Source organism: Leopardus geoffroyi, chromosome E3 (genome assembly GCF_018350155.1).
Source record: "Leopardus geoffroyi isolate Oge1 chromosome E3, O.geoffroyi_Oge1_pat1.0, whole genome shotgun sequence".
In the NCBI taxonomy this organism is placed as follows: Eukaryota; Metazoa; Chordata; class Mammalia; order Carnivora; family Felidae; genus Leopardus; species Leopardus geoffroyi.
The window spans coordinates 41,452,353-41,469,028 of NC_059340.1; the positions used below are offsets into that span (position 1 = coordinate 41,452,353).

General features: G+C 57.8%; 1 protein-coding gene across 3 annotated transcripts in view; it reads right to left on the reverse strand.

Annotated features, from left to right (window-relative positions):
- Positions 1-11,703, reverse strand: part of RAB40C (RAB40C, member RAS oncogene family) — a 29,496-nt gene extending 17,793 nt beyond the window's left edge. Inside the window, exons 1-2 of one of the 3 annotated variants that reach the window (XM_045461556.1) lie at positions 11,523-11,703; positions 10,551-10,774 (exon numbers count right to left, since the gene is read on the reverse strand). In XM_045461556.1, the coding sequence (XP_045317512.1) occupies positions 10,551-10,692 (142 nt within the window). In that variant the 5' untranslated portion in view covers positions 10,693-10,774; positions 11,523-11,703. Of the gene's footprint in view, positions 1-10,550; positions 10,775-10,900; positions 10,965-11,257; positions 11,392-11,522 lie in introns of those variants that run through there. The other 2 variants (XM_045461555.1, XM_045461554.1) reach the window with 2 other exon arrangements.
- Positions 11,704-16,676: the final 4,973 nt, after the last annotated feature.

The following is a 16,676-nucleotide window of genomic DNA, read 5'->3' on the forward strand; positions in this document are numbered from 1 at the left end:
GGCCTGAGCTCTGAGGTGTCCGGAGCCCTTTCCTGGCGGAGTGAGAGATGAAACTGAAGGAGGAGAGACTCCAAGTCTGAAAGGGACTTGACCCCGCTTTGAAGGCGGAGAAGAAGGAAGGTGGGCGAGGCATGTGGATGGTCTCTAGAAGCTGGGGCAGCTACTGGTTCACGGCCAGCAAAGACAGGGGCGGGACAGGCCCATGAGCAAGGAAACAGACCTCCCCTAAAGCCCACAGAAAGGAGAGCCCAACCCCCAGCGTCCTGCCTGCTGACTTGTGACCACATAACTAACTGTAAGATAATGTGTTACAGCACTCACAGTACCTTGTGTAAAAGTAACTAAAGGTTAATTACTGCATTACTAACAAACTAAAGCCTACCCACTGGGGGGTGGTGAAGTAACAGAAGGTGATCCTTAGGATCCAGTGCTGCAAGGCTGTTACAAAGAAACAGGATAAAAGGAAGGCAGATGAACTGTCACCCCGCCACCACGGGACCGCATGGAAAACAGTTTGGTGTCTTTTAGGGCTGGAGTAAACCCATTCACCAGTGTATCCCCGACAGAAACGTATACAAACAGTCACCAGAAACAGGTATGAGAACGTTCCTAGGAACACCATTCAGAAAAACCCAAACACGGAAGCCATTCAAAAGTCCACTGCAGAAGAAGAGACAAACGCGCTGCGGTCCTCACAAGTGGAATGCTACACAACACAAAGGTGTGAGATGTGCGTCTACATCTCAAAGAAAATGGAGAAAGAGGAGGGCGCCCGGTGGGGGGGGCTCAGTCAGTTGCGCTTCGGCTCAGGTCATGATCTCACAATTCGTGAGTTCGAGCCCCGCGTCGGGCTCTGTGCTGACAGCTCAGAGCCTGGAGCTGCTTCAGATTCTGTGTCTCCCTCGCTCTCTGCCCCTCCCCTGATCATGCTGTGTCTGCCTCTCTCAAAAATTAATAATTAACTTAAAAAAAAATTTTTTTAAAAGAAATGAAGACGGAGAAAGAGAATCCAGACACACAAGAGTGCTATGTGATTCCACTTCTAGAGGAACCCCAGAAATACAAATGAGTCTGTAACACGAAAACCAGAGTTTGCCAGATCTGGCAGCAGACAGGCCGATGCAGAGGCCACGGGTGTCCGATGGTTTCTCACGTGTGCACACCTGTCAACGCTCCCTGAACTGCAAATTTTAAATGGATCCAGGCTTTTGGTACACAGGTTATACCTCGTAGTTTGATTAATAAGGAAAAAAAAAAATGCTGACAACAGCAAGCATTTGCCAAGATGTAAAGCAATATTGGTGGTGGGACTTCAGAATGACAGAGGGCTTTGGACACAGTGTGGCAATTTCTTATGAATTAGGCAGACACGCACACATGTGACCCAGCAACCCCACTCGCAGAGGCACATTCACACAAGGACGTGTGAGCTGGGAATGTGTTTCATGCCACTAAATCACACACGTACAAACGGCCAACATAATACGCATTCTGTACCACAAAAACAAATGTTTAAAAAAACTTTAAGGATTTGTTCAAGAACGTTCGCTCATACTGGCATTATTCACAACAGCCCAAATCAGGAGATACTCTGAAGTGTATTGACGGGTAAAAGGATAAACGAATTGGGGTCTATGTGAGCAAAGGAACGGGGCTCGGGAGCAGGAGAGACGGTTATGGTGTGCGCCCCGCCCGGTCTCACGTACGTCCTGCCAAGTGAAAAAACCAACAACGCGAAGGACCATCTTGCGTGACTCGATTTACGGGAAGTTCTGGAGAGGCAAAAGTAACCTTATAAGTGACAGGAAGCAGACCCTCGGGGGCCGGGGGCTGGAGGCTGGACTTCCAAGGGCCACAGCAGAATGTGTAGGCAAAGTGGAAACGTTCCCTACCCCAAGTAAGGCAGTGGTTATGGAGGTATGCGCACTGGTCAACTCCTTGAACTATACACTTGAAATGGGTACATCTCATCACGCGTACATTAGATCTCAACAAACTTTATTTTAAAAAACGATAAACCCACAGGATAGGACCTGTATGGAGTTTAGGTTAACAGGCCCTCTGACCGCCAGGGGCTGAATTACCCTACGAGATGGGTCTGAACACTGACCAGAGCTGGATGCCGAGGGCACAGACGTTCTGGAACAGGGACAGCCCACTAGCTCCTGGTGCCTGCCCTTCTACAGGCCAGGGTCTGCCACTATGGGCGCAAGTAAGTCTGTCGCTGGGGAAAGAAGGCAGGGGGCCGCCTGGGGAAGGACAGAAAGGGAAGCAGAAGTTACCTCATCGATTTCAAAACGCCTTTCTAGGCTACATGCTGGCTTTCAGGAGGGCTCTGGGCCACTTTGTGGACCGGTTTCCGTGAAAGAGCTTTTCCTTAATGCCTTAAAACCCACAGCAGAGCAAACCAAAGCAAAAGCTTTCATAAACAGCAAGCACCCCTTGTGTACAAAACTTGGCAAAATAAAGAACGCTTACAAAAAATACAAAAATTACTCATAAGCCCAAAATTCAGAGATAACGCACCATGTTTTTTCGTATTTCATTGCCCAATTCTTTCATCTGACACACATTTATACACTACGTAATTAGACATATTTTGCCCACTTAACAAGATATCAGAGATTTCCTCATTTCGTTGAATATTCACTGGTCATTCCTGCAAACAAACATTGTTTGTTTTGTTTATGTGAGAGAGAGAGAGAGAGAGAGAGAGGAGGGAGGGAGGGAGGCAAAGGGAGACACAGAACCCCAAACAGGCTCCACGCTCAGTGCAGAGCCCGACACGGGGCTGGATCTCACAACCCTGGGATCAAGACCTGAGCCAAAATCAGGAGTCAGACACTCAACTGACTGAGCCAGCCAGGCACCCCAAACCAGCATTTTTTCTTTCTTTCTTTCTTTCTTTCTTTCTTTCTTTCTTTCTTTCTTTCTTTCTTTCTTTCTTTCTTTCTTTCTTCTTTCTTTCTTTTTTCTTTTTCTTTCTTTTTCTTTCTTTCTTTCTTTCTCTCTCTCTCTCTCTCTCTCTCTGTCTCTCTTTCTTTTCTTTTCTTTCTTTCTTTTTCTTTCTTTCTCTCTCTCTCTCTCTCTCTTTCTTTCTTTAATTTTTTTTTTTGACGTTTATTTATTTTTGAGACAGAGAGAGACAGAGCATGAACAGGGGAGGAGCAGAGAGAGAGGGAGACACAGAATTTGAAACAGGCTCCAGGCTCTGAGCTGTGAGCACAGAGCCCGATGCGGGGCTCGAACTCACGGACCGCGAGATCATGATCTGAGCCGCAGTCGGATGCTTAACCGACCAAGCCACCCAGGCGCCCCTCTTTCTTTCTTTTTTTAAAAATAAATATATATATATTTTTTCCATGTTTATTTATTTGGGGAGGGGAGCAAGAGAGAAAGAGAGAAGATCCAAAGTGGGCTCTGTGCTGACACGAGAAAGCCTGATGCAGGGCTTGAACTCACAAACCATGAAATCATGACCTGAGCCAAAGTCAGACACTTAACCAAGTGAGCCACCCAGGTGCCCCCAAACCAGCGTTTTTAAAGGCTATGTAATATCTCACTCTATGAATATACCATATATCTACTGCTGGACCGTTAGGAAAAAAAAAAAAAGAAAAAAAAACAAAGCCTTGATTTTCTTTAGTTGTGTCTCCTATTATCCCTCAGGAAAGATTCCTAATTACTTAGGTCAAAAGGGAAGGCTCTTTAAGGCTCTGGATAACACATGTTGCTGACTCCCTTACAGCACAAAATACACACCCCGGCACATTTTTAATGTTGAGTGTCACCAGATTTTCTCTGTAATATACTTACACAATTACTTTGCAATATACTTACTTAATTTTAAAGTTAAACATCTTAGGGCGCCTGGGTGGCTCCGTCGGTTAAGTGTCTGACTTCGGCTCAAGTCATGATCTCACAGTTCGTGAGTTCAGGCCCCACAATGGGCTCTGTGCTGACAGCTCAGAGCCTGGAGCCTGCTTCTGATTCTGTGTCTCCCTCTCCCTCTGCTCCTAACCCACTCGGGCTTTGTCTCGCTGTCTCTCTCTCTCTCTCTCTCTCTCTCAAATATAAAATAAAGAAAAAAATTAAAAAAAATAAAGTTAAACTTCTTTCCATGCATTATTTTTCGTTAGAATCCCACCTCTGAGGACTCTGTGTGGCCCTGGCCAAGCGACTTAAAATGAGGGAGATCCTCCTACTGATGACACTACCACCAAGTTGTTCTCACTTATCCAGGAACCTGCTCACTGCCAGCCCCAGTGACCACGAGAGCTGTAAGTGTGCACGCGCACCCAGGACCTCTGGCTCCCGCGGGAGAGCCACGTCAGACACGAGTGCGGCAGCCTCCGCACGGTGATGCGAAGCCACGTGCCATACCTCGGCTGAAGTCTGTGCTCAGGGACATAGCTGGTCGCTGTCCAAACTGCATCTATAAGGAAATCAGACTCCGCTCCCGACATCTTCGGCACTCTGAAGACTGCCGACATCAGACCCAGGAAGGACTAAACCACCCTGTTCCTTCAGTTGCTCAAGGCCGTACGCAGTGTTTTCAAGTCCGAACCCACTAGCCGTCCCCCGAGCGAGGTGTTGCACAGACCTGATGACCAGGGGCTCACCCGAGCTCGGCCTGGGTGATGGGCACTGCTGCCCAGGAAGATCCAGGTTGGCAATGACCCAGCTCCTGACTGTCTGTACTCTGACGCTTTCCAAGATCCGCAAAGTGTCTGCCTGTTGCCAGCACTCGGGCCTTCTTCCGTTCTCTGTTCTTGCTGAGAGATGCCGGTACGTTCTCTTCCCGGGGGCTGGCCTCCTGACACCAGGCCCTCTGCATTCCTTCCTGGTTAGACCACTCCTGACCTTCCCTCCCTCCTCGCGATCCCGAAGCCCTGTCTTTCTGAGCACCGGCCGCTCACCCTGCACAAGTCGCTTCCCCAATCGCCTCCCCCTCACGCATTCCAGCCAAAGGGCCGTACCCCTCTGGACATAAACGCCCGGCACCACGAAGGGCCAAAGCTTGTCTGGTGGTACCCCCCCGTCCCGCTCGTGTCCTGGGGTCCCCACCACATCCGTCAGTGCCAGGCTTACCGGGTCACCTCTGTTCCCCCGGCCCCCCCCTGCCCTCCACACATCCACAGTCGACGAGCTACCCAGCGCTCCAGTCTTGGCAGGAGGCGACTGCGCACCGTGGCCACTTCGCTACCAGGTCCACGTGCGCACAGTCGCAACAAGCAAGCCTCGGGTGTCCCCTGGCCCAAAGGGCAAGTTCATTTCGTTCACTTGCATTTACTCTCACTCCCAGAAGACTCAAGGGGCCCACTTTCCCACCCTAAGGGCGCCCCAATACACCCAGCCTTGGCGCAGTCGGCCCCCTTCCGGGTCTCTGACATCTGCACTCACAGTCCCAGCCTCCTTCCCCTGAATGCCCAGGGCAGTAAACCCAGCCTCATGGGCCACCTTGTTCCAAGCCAGGGTGCTGGACACTGAGACCTTACTCCGTTTTCTCCAAATGCCCGACGGCGACGCCCTGACCCATGTGGCCCCAGGACCCACCAACACCCACACTAGGTGCTGCCCGCTCCCGGGGGCCTGGCTGAAACTCCACCCTCTCCCTTCTCCTCCTCACTGGCCACGGGCCCCAGACTAGGTATGTGGTCAACTTTTCAGGGACCGGCAAATTCGCACCTTACCAGTTACAAAAGGAAGTGACGTGGCTGAAAGAGCCTTCCCGCCTGCGTCCTTTGCTCCCTGTCGCGGTCTCCTCCCTGAAACACACTTCGGTTTCGTTCATCATCCAAGCCACACGCTTGTTGGCGGGGACAATGACGTTACGTGTACCCAACACGACAGGGCAATGTCACTGAGACACCTGTTCTGTTATCCGCTCGAGCTTATGGAAACTGCTGCAGGTTGGGGGGGAAAAAAACTGAAAATTTAAAATATTCTATGGGGTGCCTGGGTGGCTCAGTCAGTTGAGTGTCCAACTTTGGCTCAGGTCATGCTCTCACAGTTCGTGGGTTCAAGCCCCACAACAGGCTCTGTGCTGACAGCTCAGAGCCTGGAGCCTGCTTCTGACTCTGTGTCTCCCTCTCTCTCTGCCCCTCCCCTGCTCACTCTCTGTCTCCGTCTCTGTCTCTCAAAAAATAAACAATTTAAAAAAAAGTAAAATATTCTACCTACCCACTTTAAGAAAATTTAGGCAAGGCCATGCCAGTTCAAATTACAAATCAGCCTAGTCAGCTTGTCCGGAAGCAGAAACACAACGCTGCCCCTCTCAGCCCGCCACCCTGTCCGGCTGGGGTAGGCTGATCTCTACATCACACACGGCGTAGGTGAGCGCCTCTGGCAAAGGGACAGGTAAGAAACCCAGCCCCGCACAGATGAGTCGCATACACTGGAAACTGGTGGTTTGCTGCCCTGGTTAGCCACTGACCCTGGGAGCTGCTGGGGCTCTGCTCTGCTGGTCACAGCTAGGAGAGAGGCAGGCAGGGCAGGAGCAGTGCAGTGAAGGCAGAACAAACAGGCCTCGATGACCGGGCTCAGGTCCCAGAGCAGCGGGGGAGGCAGTTCCGGGACCAGAGAGGGCACGTGGGGAGAAGAGGGCACCCACACCCACCAGCACCAGGTGCCCAGCGGCCACACTCCGGCCGACAAAGCCTGGAGAGAAGTGTCACCCAGGCACTCAGCAACCAGCTCCTCAGGGCCCAGGAGAAGGGGGTCGGGCAGCCAGTGCCTAGGGAGACAACGGGTGCCAGGCCCCGTGCTGCCTGTGACAGCTGCAGAGTCTCGGCTGGTCTGAGTTTTAGCTCCTCATCTGCAAAACGGGACGACGGTGGTGCTTCCGTCACAGGGTGGCGGAGGGGACGAGATGACAGACAGCCAAGGGGGAGCCCAGCACTGTGACCACGCCGGGCACACCTCACACTCAGGGCCGACGCCCCTCTTTGAACCTGGCATCTGACAGAAGAAAGGTAAAGCCTAGTAAACCGCCCAGAAAGCGGACAGAACCCAGACACAGGCACCAGCCACACACAGAGAAAGAAAAGGGACGGTGAGGGGTGGTGCGGTGACCCAGCGACAACAGCAAGTTTCTGTCAACACAGACACGCTGCACACGGGCCGCTTGTTCATTCAGGACACGCGGCAGTTGATGCCTCCTGGGTACACATCTCACACCAACACTGGGGACAAAGCAGCGGATGACGCACCACAGGCACGCCGTCCGGGACCCGTCCTGACTCGGGAAAACAGCACAGCCTTTCCCCTGGGTTGGCGCTGAGGACACACACCAACTTCCAGCCAGGCGGGAGGAGATGTTCAGAACCGTCCAAGGAAGCACCGTGGAGCTGGGGGCACGGTGAGCTCCAGCCTAGCCAGCGGGGGGCTGACAGGGGCTGTGGCCGACGCTCTGGACTGCTCCCCCCACGGACAGGGCACGCACTGTTCGCTCCCACAGACATCAACAACCAGCAGGCCCAGAAGCTCACGCAGACATCAAGCCTGCCTGGCTTTGTCCACGCCCGTCACGAACGCCTCGCTCCTCCTACTAACCCGCCAGCCACGCCCGAGGCTCCAAGTACACCCAGCAGCTCCCAGCGACACTGACCTCGGGAGAAGCAGACAGGCCGGGATGGACTCGTGTCCGCTAGTGAGTCTCTCAGAACGTGGGCCTATCGACCACAGTGCGCTTGCCCGTCGGCCCTCGAGCCTCACTGCGAAGACCTGTGGGCGCCAAGACGTTCGCTGCCCTCAGAAAGGTGGCAGCGGGCCCGTGCACCCACAGCAAGGGCGTCCCTGGGCTCTGGGGGGGCCGCCAGCACACACCCCCGGGGCAGACTCAGAGCCGGGTGCACTCGGGAGTAGAAGTGGCTCATGAAACACCCGCACCTCCTTCCAGCCAGCTCTCACAACCAAGACCCCTCGACACATTGGTTCCGGAGCGTAACGTCCCAGCAGGTAGCCTGGCTGGACCTCTGTGCAGAGCACGCCTCTCCCCCAAAGACAGCGCCTGCCTCCTCTACAACCACCGCTGCGTATTTAGGGGAGGCAGAGACCTCCTGCAGGGAACGGTTCCAGACCACGGGGACCAGCACACACAGAGCACACCGGCCCGGCCAGAGAGCAAGAGCCTGCCGCGGTCTCCCTGGGGCACAGGCACAGTGTCGCGCACGGCTGTCCCCGCTTCGGGTGCCAGCACGACGAAGGCCACCCGGAAGACTCCCGTGTCTGCCAAGCCGAGGAGAACGACGCGCACTCACATACCTGCCTCAAGAACAAGCTAGGCGAGACTTCGATGCAGGTGAGGAATCAGGTCGGCCCAAGGAAGGGACTCTGATCACCCGTCCTCCACGAAGCGGGGATTTCCCTGCCATGGGGTATCCGCTCCTGGTCACAGGAACCATGCACGTTCAGGCAGAACACAAAGAAACCGGGAGAGACGCTGAAGGCTTTCAACGGCGAATGGGAAAAAGAAATGCACGTATATCCCTTGCAAGAGAATCAAAAATACAATAATTCCCGGGGAGCCTGGGTGGCTCAGTTGGTTAAGCTTCGTCCAGCTTCGGCTCAGGTCAGGATCTCGAAGTTCGTGAATTCAAGCCCCACATCAGGCTCTCTGTTGTCAGCACCGAGCCCGCTTCGGATCCTGTCCGTTCCACCCCTCCACCCCGCTCATTCTCTCCCTCAAAAATAAACACTAAAAAAAAAAATTCCTGAACGTTATTAACTCTTCCAAAAAGCGAATTTACGTTCTCACGGAAACCCGAGAACCAGCTGCTCCAGAGCTCCCCAAACCCTCGAGAGTCTCCCTTAAGAAGCCTTCAGAGAAGAAAGAGGCGCTCTCGGAACCACCAACTTCACTCTGCGAAAGAGCGCTGGCCCCCGGGGCCCGTGAGCTGGTGCCCTGACCACAAACACCCGCTCCCCTGTTGCACACGTCTTAACCCTGAGGATGCTACGCAGAGGCTGGCACTTCGTATTTTCTACCTGATGGGAATTGTGAGTGTGCCCTGGCCCTAACTGCACATGTGGCCTTTCCAAGGGTGGGCTTTCCTCACCACTTCTGGCAGACAGCCCTCCCCCTGGCCCAGCTCCCTGGCCTCAGGCAGGTCGCCATGCTCTAGTCAGTACTGGCCCTACTTCGGTCAACGTGCCACAGGAACTAGGGCAGCCACCGCCGCCACCCGACAGAGGGGACAGGAGGTGGGACCCCTCTCTCCGACTAGAGGCTCTGTGCGCCCTGAGTGCTCACTGCACCCGACTGGAGTAGCTGCCCGCAGGCTGAGCTAGGCCTCAAAAGCACAGACCCAGGTTCCAGGAAAACACTGCTGCCCCTGATGAAGCCAGGGCCCCTCGCGCTCTTGTAAACGCGCACCACCGGCCTCCGGGGAGCGCGGCTCCCCCTGGAAAGGCAGCCAACCGCTCACTGTCAGGAAGGACACCTCTGACCGGCACTGCGAAGCGACCGTCGAGGTGGCAGGAGCCCGTGACGGGGCACGCTAAGGCCCCAGTGGGGCCCCTCCCTCACCCACAACACACCCAGGGCTGCTCCCTTCTTGGCCCTTCGAGGGACCTGCTCTGAGAGGGGCTGAGAACACATGCTCCGGGAGGCGAGGCGGCGGCTGCCTACCACCGAGGCCGTCCCAGCAGGAAGGGCGTGCAGCCGGTCCAGGTGATCCAACAACCTTGACAAGTCCTAAAACGAAAGGCTGGGAAAAACAGCGTCCACGCCGCCAGCCGCCTGTAGGCGAGCAATTTAGCAAACAGCAAACGCTCAGAGCAGTCTGACAGGACCGACCAGAGTCCAAGAAACAAAGCAACAAAGGGCGTGGAGAACAAAGACCTGAAGAGGTAAAATTAGATAAAACTACTTGCGGGAGCACAGAGGTCCTTGCAAAACCTGGGTGCTGACGTTCCCAAGCGGCTCTCCTGGTTCCTCTAAAGGGACCCCAAGTCCACGTGGCTTGGGACGGGCCCCAGCACAGAGGGGGCACCGGCCCCACCGCTGCACTTGGCCGTGTTAACTGCCTTCGCAGGGGACGCGAATGTGCTGCGTATTTGAGCCGCGCAGCCACTAGCGTTGAGAGCGGGGCATGTCCTTCCAGCACCGGCGCCGGTTCCCCGGGCGCAGCCGCGGGGGTCACGGGAGCGGCCCGGCCACCCCTGGCACACCTGCTCGCGGGCCGTGCGCCGCACAGAAGCCCCCGCACCTACATCCTGGCCCCCACTTTCACAGCCCCTCTCAGGGCACTGCCGGCCCCGCGGGGGCCCGCAGCCACCAGGCCGCTCGCCGCCAAGTCGCGGCCGCCCGTCTAGCGCGCAGCCCCCACGAAGGCCTCAGGCCGATGAGCAAAGTGCCAAGCCGCCGAGAGCTCCGGCTCCGGCTGCCGCGGCGCCGCCGGGGGCCTCCTCCGGGGAAGAAAGAGGAGACGGGGACGCAGGCCCGCTCCCCGCCGGCGCGGGGTCGGTCCGGGCGCCGTGGACGCGAGAAGGCAGGCCCCCGCGACTGCCGGCCGGGCTGGCCGGGCGGGCCCGGAGCGCGGCCTTACCGTTGCTATAGGCGTACGGAGACTCGGCCGCGCCGTCCTGCAGGCTCTCCAGGATCTCGCCCTTGCCCACGTCGCTGTCGCCCACCAGCAGGAACTTGAGCAGGTAGTCGTAGCTCTTGACCGGGCTGCCCTGCGTCCCCATCCTCTCACGCGCGCGCGGGCCGCGCCCGCATGCCCACGGCGCCGGCCGCGGGAGCACGGCGGGGAGGAGGCCTCGGAACGACCTGCGGGCCGGAGCGCGGGTGAGTGGGGCCGGCCGGCGAGGCCCGGGCCGCGCCCGCTCCTCCGCCCCCGCCGCCTACACCTGCACCACCGCCGCCGCCACCACCCGCCCGCCCGCCTCACCTCACCTCAACGCTGCCGCCGCCCCGCCGCTTCCCGCACGGAGACTAGCTGCCTCGCCGCCCCGCCCCCGGACCGAGCGCCGCCATTGGCTGTCGCCCCGCCCGCCCGCCCAGGCCCATTGGTCCCTGCGCAAGTCCGTCACGGTCGCCGGCCCCCCCCCCCTCCACCGTTTCTCACACAGCACCAAGAAGCCTCCTGTCGCCCCACCTCCACGCCATCCTCATTGGTCGCTCGCCGGCATTTTCTCATCGCCATTGGCCCATACGCACGTCCGTCACGACTGTCCGCCCCCACCGTTCCCCACGCAGCGTTGCGAAGATGCTGACCGTGTTGCCTGGTCGCCGTCGCCGTTGGCTACTCACCTCCGTATTTCCCGGAACCTCTGGTTTGCCGGCACGTCCGTCAGCACCTCTACCACCCCCGCCGCTTCCCGCAGAGCACCTCCGAGACAACAGCAATCCCGTTCTCTGCCCTCGCAACACCTCGGCCCTCGCCCGCCCCCTCCCCGTCGCCATTGGCCACCGCTGCCTGTCCTCCCAGAGCCACTGGTCCGCCCACACGTCGATCACGGCCCCTCTCAGCCCGCCCCGCTCACCCCGTGCTTTCCTCCCTTCCCTACATGCTCACCAATCAGGAGCTTGGGACTCCAGATTGTTTGCATACGCCCCCTTCCCACAAGCGGGAGCAGGATGGTGGCCGTCCCCGGGGGTCAGGTGACGCGGCTGGGTCCCGGAGGACTTAAGCCTCTAACAAGTTGCGGTCGCTACTCCCGCAGAGACCTCAGCGAGGGCAGAGAGCCCCCCTGGAACTGTGCTCTCGGGAGCCGCCCTCCCCGCGTTGGGGCGGGGCCCGGGCGTGGCGGGACGAGTCCGGCCAATCGGCGCTCAGGGGAGGCCTGGGAGGCGGGACTTCCTCTCCGGTGGGGGTGGGGTCGCCGGAGGCGCTCAGAGCCCTCCGGCGAACTGGCGAGGGTAAGGGGCGCCGCGGCCTGGCCCGGTGGTCCTTAGGTCGCAGTGCACGACTGCGAAGGCCCAACGTTCTCGAACCTCGGCGCCTGGGAGGACGGCAGCACGGGCCCTGCCCCCAGGGTCTCGAGGCAGGAGCCGCGCCGCCCACCAGGTCGTAGCGAGTCAGGCAGGGTGGGGGTCCCAGGAGGAGAGGGGCGTGGCGGTCCGGGGCAGGACTGGGGGGCCTCCGCGGTTGTTTACAAGAAGAAAGGGTTATTTTTCTTAATGGGCAAAGAAGTATGCAGAACCTGTGAACACGTGTGAAGACGCATTTTCACTCTGCAAAATGGAAATTAAAGCAAAATAATTCCCCTTCCAGCCATCAGGTTGGCAACAGCGCTTGTGGGCCAGGACGTGGGAAACAGCTCTCTTGAGGGGGTCGGACAGGCTCGTAATTTAGCCTGGAGAAGTCCTCAGAAACGAGGTCAACGAACTTCACTGCAACGTTGTAGTCATGTTGAAGGTCCAGAAACATCTAGGACCGCTGTTTGGGAGCTGTTGAATCAACCCCGTTCGTGCAGTTCTACAGTGAACGAGATGAGGTGCAAACAACACTGTCGTGAGACGAGATGAGAAGAACGCAAATGACAGCATGGTCTATCCAGTGTAATTTCAATTTATGCTCTTAAAAAGCTAACAACACATTTGATTCCAGGTTTAGGTCTATGAAAGCATAATACGTCCATAGGAAGTGGTCTGGGAAGTATGACAGGACCCTTTCCTCTGGGATTGCGGATCAAGAGTGACTTTCTCTGGGCACTTGGGTAGCTCCAGCTCTTGGTTTCCGCTCAGGTCATGATCTCAAGGTTTGTGATTTCGGTCCCGCGATGGGCTCTGTCCTGATGGTGCGGAGCCTGCTGGGGACTCCCATCTCCCTTTCCGCCCTGCACGTGCTCGCTCGCACTCTCTCTCTCTCTCTGAAAATAAATAAACTTTAAAAAAAGTGGCAGTTCTCTTCATTGATAACACTTTTGTGAGAACACTATTTACACATGACGCTTAATAATGAGTAGCCTTGGGGCACCTGGGTGGCTCAGTCTGTTAAGCCTCCCACTTTGGCTCAGGTCATGATCTCACAGTTGGTGAGTACGAGCCCCTCGTCAGGCTCCCGGCTGACAGCTCAAAGCCTGGAGCCTGCTTCGGATGCTGTGCCTCTCTCTCTTTCTCTCTCTCTCTCTCTCTCTCTCTCTCTGCCCCTCCCCCGCTCATTCTCTTTCTCTCAAAAATAAATAAGCATTTAAAAATTTAATGATAAAAGCACTTTTTTCACCTTGAATAAAAATCATTGAATTGTGCTCACAGAATGGGTGAATTGTATAATCTGTAAAATATGCCTCAGTAAAACTGTTAATAAAAGAATTAGTTGCCAAAGCTGAGCCAAGCACAGCCCTTACCAGAGCAGGCACTGAGTGCTACGTGCAGCGGAGAGGCCACAGAGAGGTAGGCTCCCTGGAAAGCACATCTGTGCAGAGGGAACAGGCATGTCCCCACAAGGGCCATCCCCCGGTGTGCTGCGCTGAGGACAGCCCAGCTGGCATGTCCACCCAGGAAGTAAGGAGCTCTTCCCATGAGGTCACCGAACCTAGGCCATCCCTCCAGTAGCAGGTGGTTGTCAGCCGACCCCAGCGTGAATGGCACCACACCAGTGACCCTGTCCCCAAGCGGCAGCAGCCTTTCCCGGGAAGTGTGCCACGGGCAGGCCGCTGAGCATTTTGGTGTGGTGCCTGGGGGGCTTCCTGAGGAGCTGGTTCCTCTGCTGGGTGCGTAGCACCTGGGCCTTCCTCACCTACCTTCAGAGACTCTCCTCTGGTGCTCCTGGTCCTCTGGGGACGCACAGAGCCGGGACACTTGAGGGCAGAGACCAACTAGGGATGGGCAGGGCCACCTGGCTCGTTTGTAACCTGCAAAGGAGCCCTGACGATCCTGCTCGTGCACTTGCTCAGGCCATGCCCTCCTCCTGCGGAATGGCGTTCCCTGGATGCTGGGTAGGCAGCAGATACAGCCTCCACATTTACAGGAAGGGCACAGCCACCCGCCTCACACAATGCCACAGAAACAGCCAGGGGCAGGGGCCCCAGAGGGGCCAGGGACTGAGCGTTGGCTGGCGCAGCACAAGGGAGCTGGCAGGTGTCTGCCCACCCCTGAACCTCGAGCTGGCAGGGCAGGGAGGGTGCTTGGGGGGGACGGCCACGGCCTCTCCCGCAGCGGTCGGTGGCGGCTCTGCCCCGGCGCCGCCCGCCCCCTGCTCAGAAGTACCAAGACCCTCGTTCCGGGACTGGAGGCACTGTGGGGTTGCCACTCTCCTTCTTGGTTTCCGAGGCTGCCTGAAAGGGGCGGTGGGTGACCACCCACTCTCATCCCCTCCCCAGAGATTCTATTTGTTTATCTTTAAATTTTTCCCAGAGATTTTAAATCAGAAGCATCCTTCATCCCCCTAGGACTTCCCCCGAAGAGGCTCCGGTGGCTTTAGCTCCGCCACCTGCTCCCCATCACCCAGGACAAACCGAGGAATCGGGCTCCGTATGCAGGCTTTTCAACCGGGCCTCTCCCAGCACAGCCTGTGGGGCAGGTGCAACCGTCCCTGCTTCGTAGGCTGGAGGCCCGTCCGGGGGTGTGATCCTTGGGGGCAGGCTTGGGCGAACTCTCCTCAGGGGCTTCGGGCCCTCCGCTGGGTTCCTGCACTGCTCCCAGCCCCTGTGGAGCTCCCTGCCTCAGACCAAAAAGGCACCATAGGAACCCACAGGGTCTGGGGCAGTAGGGCCCAGACAAGGGCGGGATGGGGGGACGGGGTGGCGGGTGAACTCCCTGGTGTCCGGGAGGCCTTGTGGACAGAGGCGCTGCCTCCCACGCAGATGTGTGCCCTTCTGCAAAGACGTCCTGGGGCTAAGTGCCAGCTCTCCAGACTGAGGAGGGGACAGGACGGCATCCCTGCTGCCGAGAAGGGCCTCAGGCCAAGAACGAAGCAGTCCAGAGCAGTCCTCTGCTTCCAAGTCCTGGCTCAGCCTTGCTGAGGTGCCCACGCGTTAGGTGGTTAAGGGTGATTCCCGGCACCCCCCTCTCTCGGGAGACTCGGGAAGCATCTCGTGAAGAAACCCCCCAGGCCCCCCCCCCCCCCCCGCAGGCCTCCACACACGGCTCCTGTCCAGGCAGGGAGTGGTCTGGGATGTCTTTGCCTTCCCCTCCGGGATTCCCACTGCTCTCTATGCTGAACCCCAAGCTCTGCTCTCCAAGAAGGGTCTGGGGTTTCCCCCTCGGGCAAACAGATCTTGGATCCAAAGTCCCGTGCCCAGGCTCTCTGGGGACACCCACAAAAGTTCAATTACTCTGGAACTCCCCCCAGCCCAAGGCTGGAGCCAAGGAGAGGCCCCATGAAACCCCACAGCAGGAGGAAGCCGGAAAGTCCCCGTGTCCGTCCAGCAACAACCAATGGCGCAGCCGGCGAGCCGGAGGGTGAGGAGGGTGGCCACTCACGCGGTCGCAAACATCCCGGCACAAATTACTTATTAGAGAGTAAGTGGCTTTGCGGAGGAGAACCCCTGGCGATCAAGCAGACGTCACCGGGATGGACGGACGCCATGCGCCTCCCAAGGTGACACCCTGGGAAGGACACAGTCGCATGTCCAGGGTCTTCCTGCCAAGAGCACAGGGGCTGAATCTTCTGGTCAGAATCATCAGATGAGCCCCACAGAGGGACATCCTACGGAGTAACTGTGGTGAAAGGCAGGCAGGCTGGGGACACCGGAGGCTACAGGGCCCTGGGGAGTGGCACAGCGAGTGTGTGGCAGGGACGGCGGGGGGGGGGGTGGGGGGGCGGAGGAGTTGTGGGGGGAGGACAGGCTACTGCAGAGGTCACCTGGGGGCACCCAGCAAGGGGCCCGCCCATGCCAATCGACTCCCCTCGCTGTGCTGTGGCTGCAAGGTACACACTGGACGTTTTAGGGGCAAAAGTAAGGGCAAGTGACAATCAAATTGTTTGGAAAAGAATACGGCACAAATACAAAACCCGAAGTGGCACAGTGTGAACGATGGGGAGTGTGGCTCAGGGTGCCAGACAGTACCGTGCACTGTGTTTCTGTAAGTTTGAAATATGTCAACACAGGGAGCTTCCAAACACAGGAGGGGCCGGTGCGGAGACACCGTGGGGCTCAGACCTGCCCGCCGTGTGGCCTTCAACTAGTCACCCTCCCTCTCTGAGCTCATCTCCTGACTGATGTGCGTGAGGCCGCGGTCTTCCAGCCGTGAGAACTGGAGCGGGAAGCGGTGGCCCTGAGTGGAAGGCGAATGTCCACTTCTCGGGGCGACCTGCGATCCAGCCTCAGGGAAGCCGGAGCACGGGGCTCTGCCCCGGTCAGCGTGGCAGAGGTGGTGAGAGACCTGGGGTGAGGACAAGGCCGTCCACAGAAGAAGGCTGTTCTTGGGAGGATGGGAGCAGCCTGGGAGGTGCAGGCAGCATCTCCTGGTGGCTGCAGTGGCTGGAGCGACCGGTGCTGCCCTCAGGAGGTGGGGAGGCAGCCGGGCAGAGGGGGACAGCTGCCAGGCATGGCCCGTCAAGTGGCCACCACCGTCCCATGGGCTGGGCAGAGCCCCGAGAGGAGAGGCGGTGGGCCCCACGTGATCTCGAGTTTTGGCATCTGCTGGCAAGAAAGACGGGTGGTGGAGGCTTTTCTCAGCAGGCTCTGGGGGCCTGGGGACAGACCTGAGCAAACTCCTCGGAGGCTCTGGGCCCTCCACTGGGTTCCCGCACCACTCCCCACCCCTGACCTCTCACCGACCT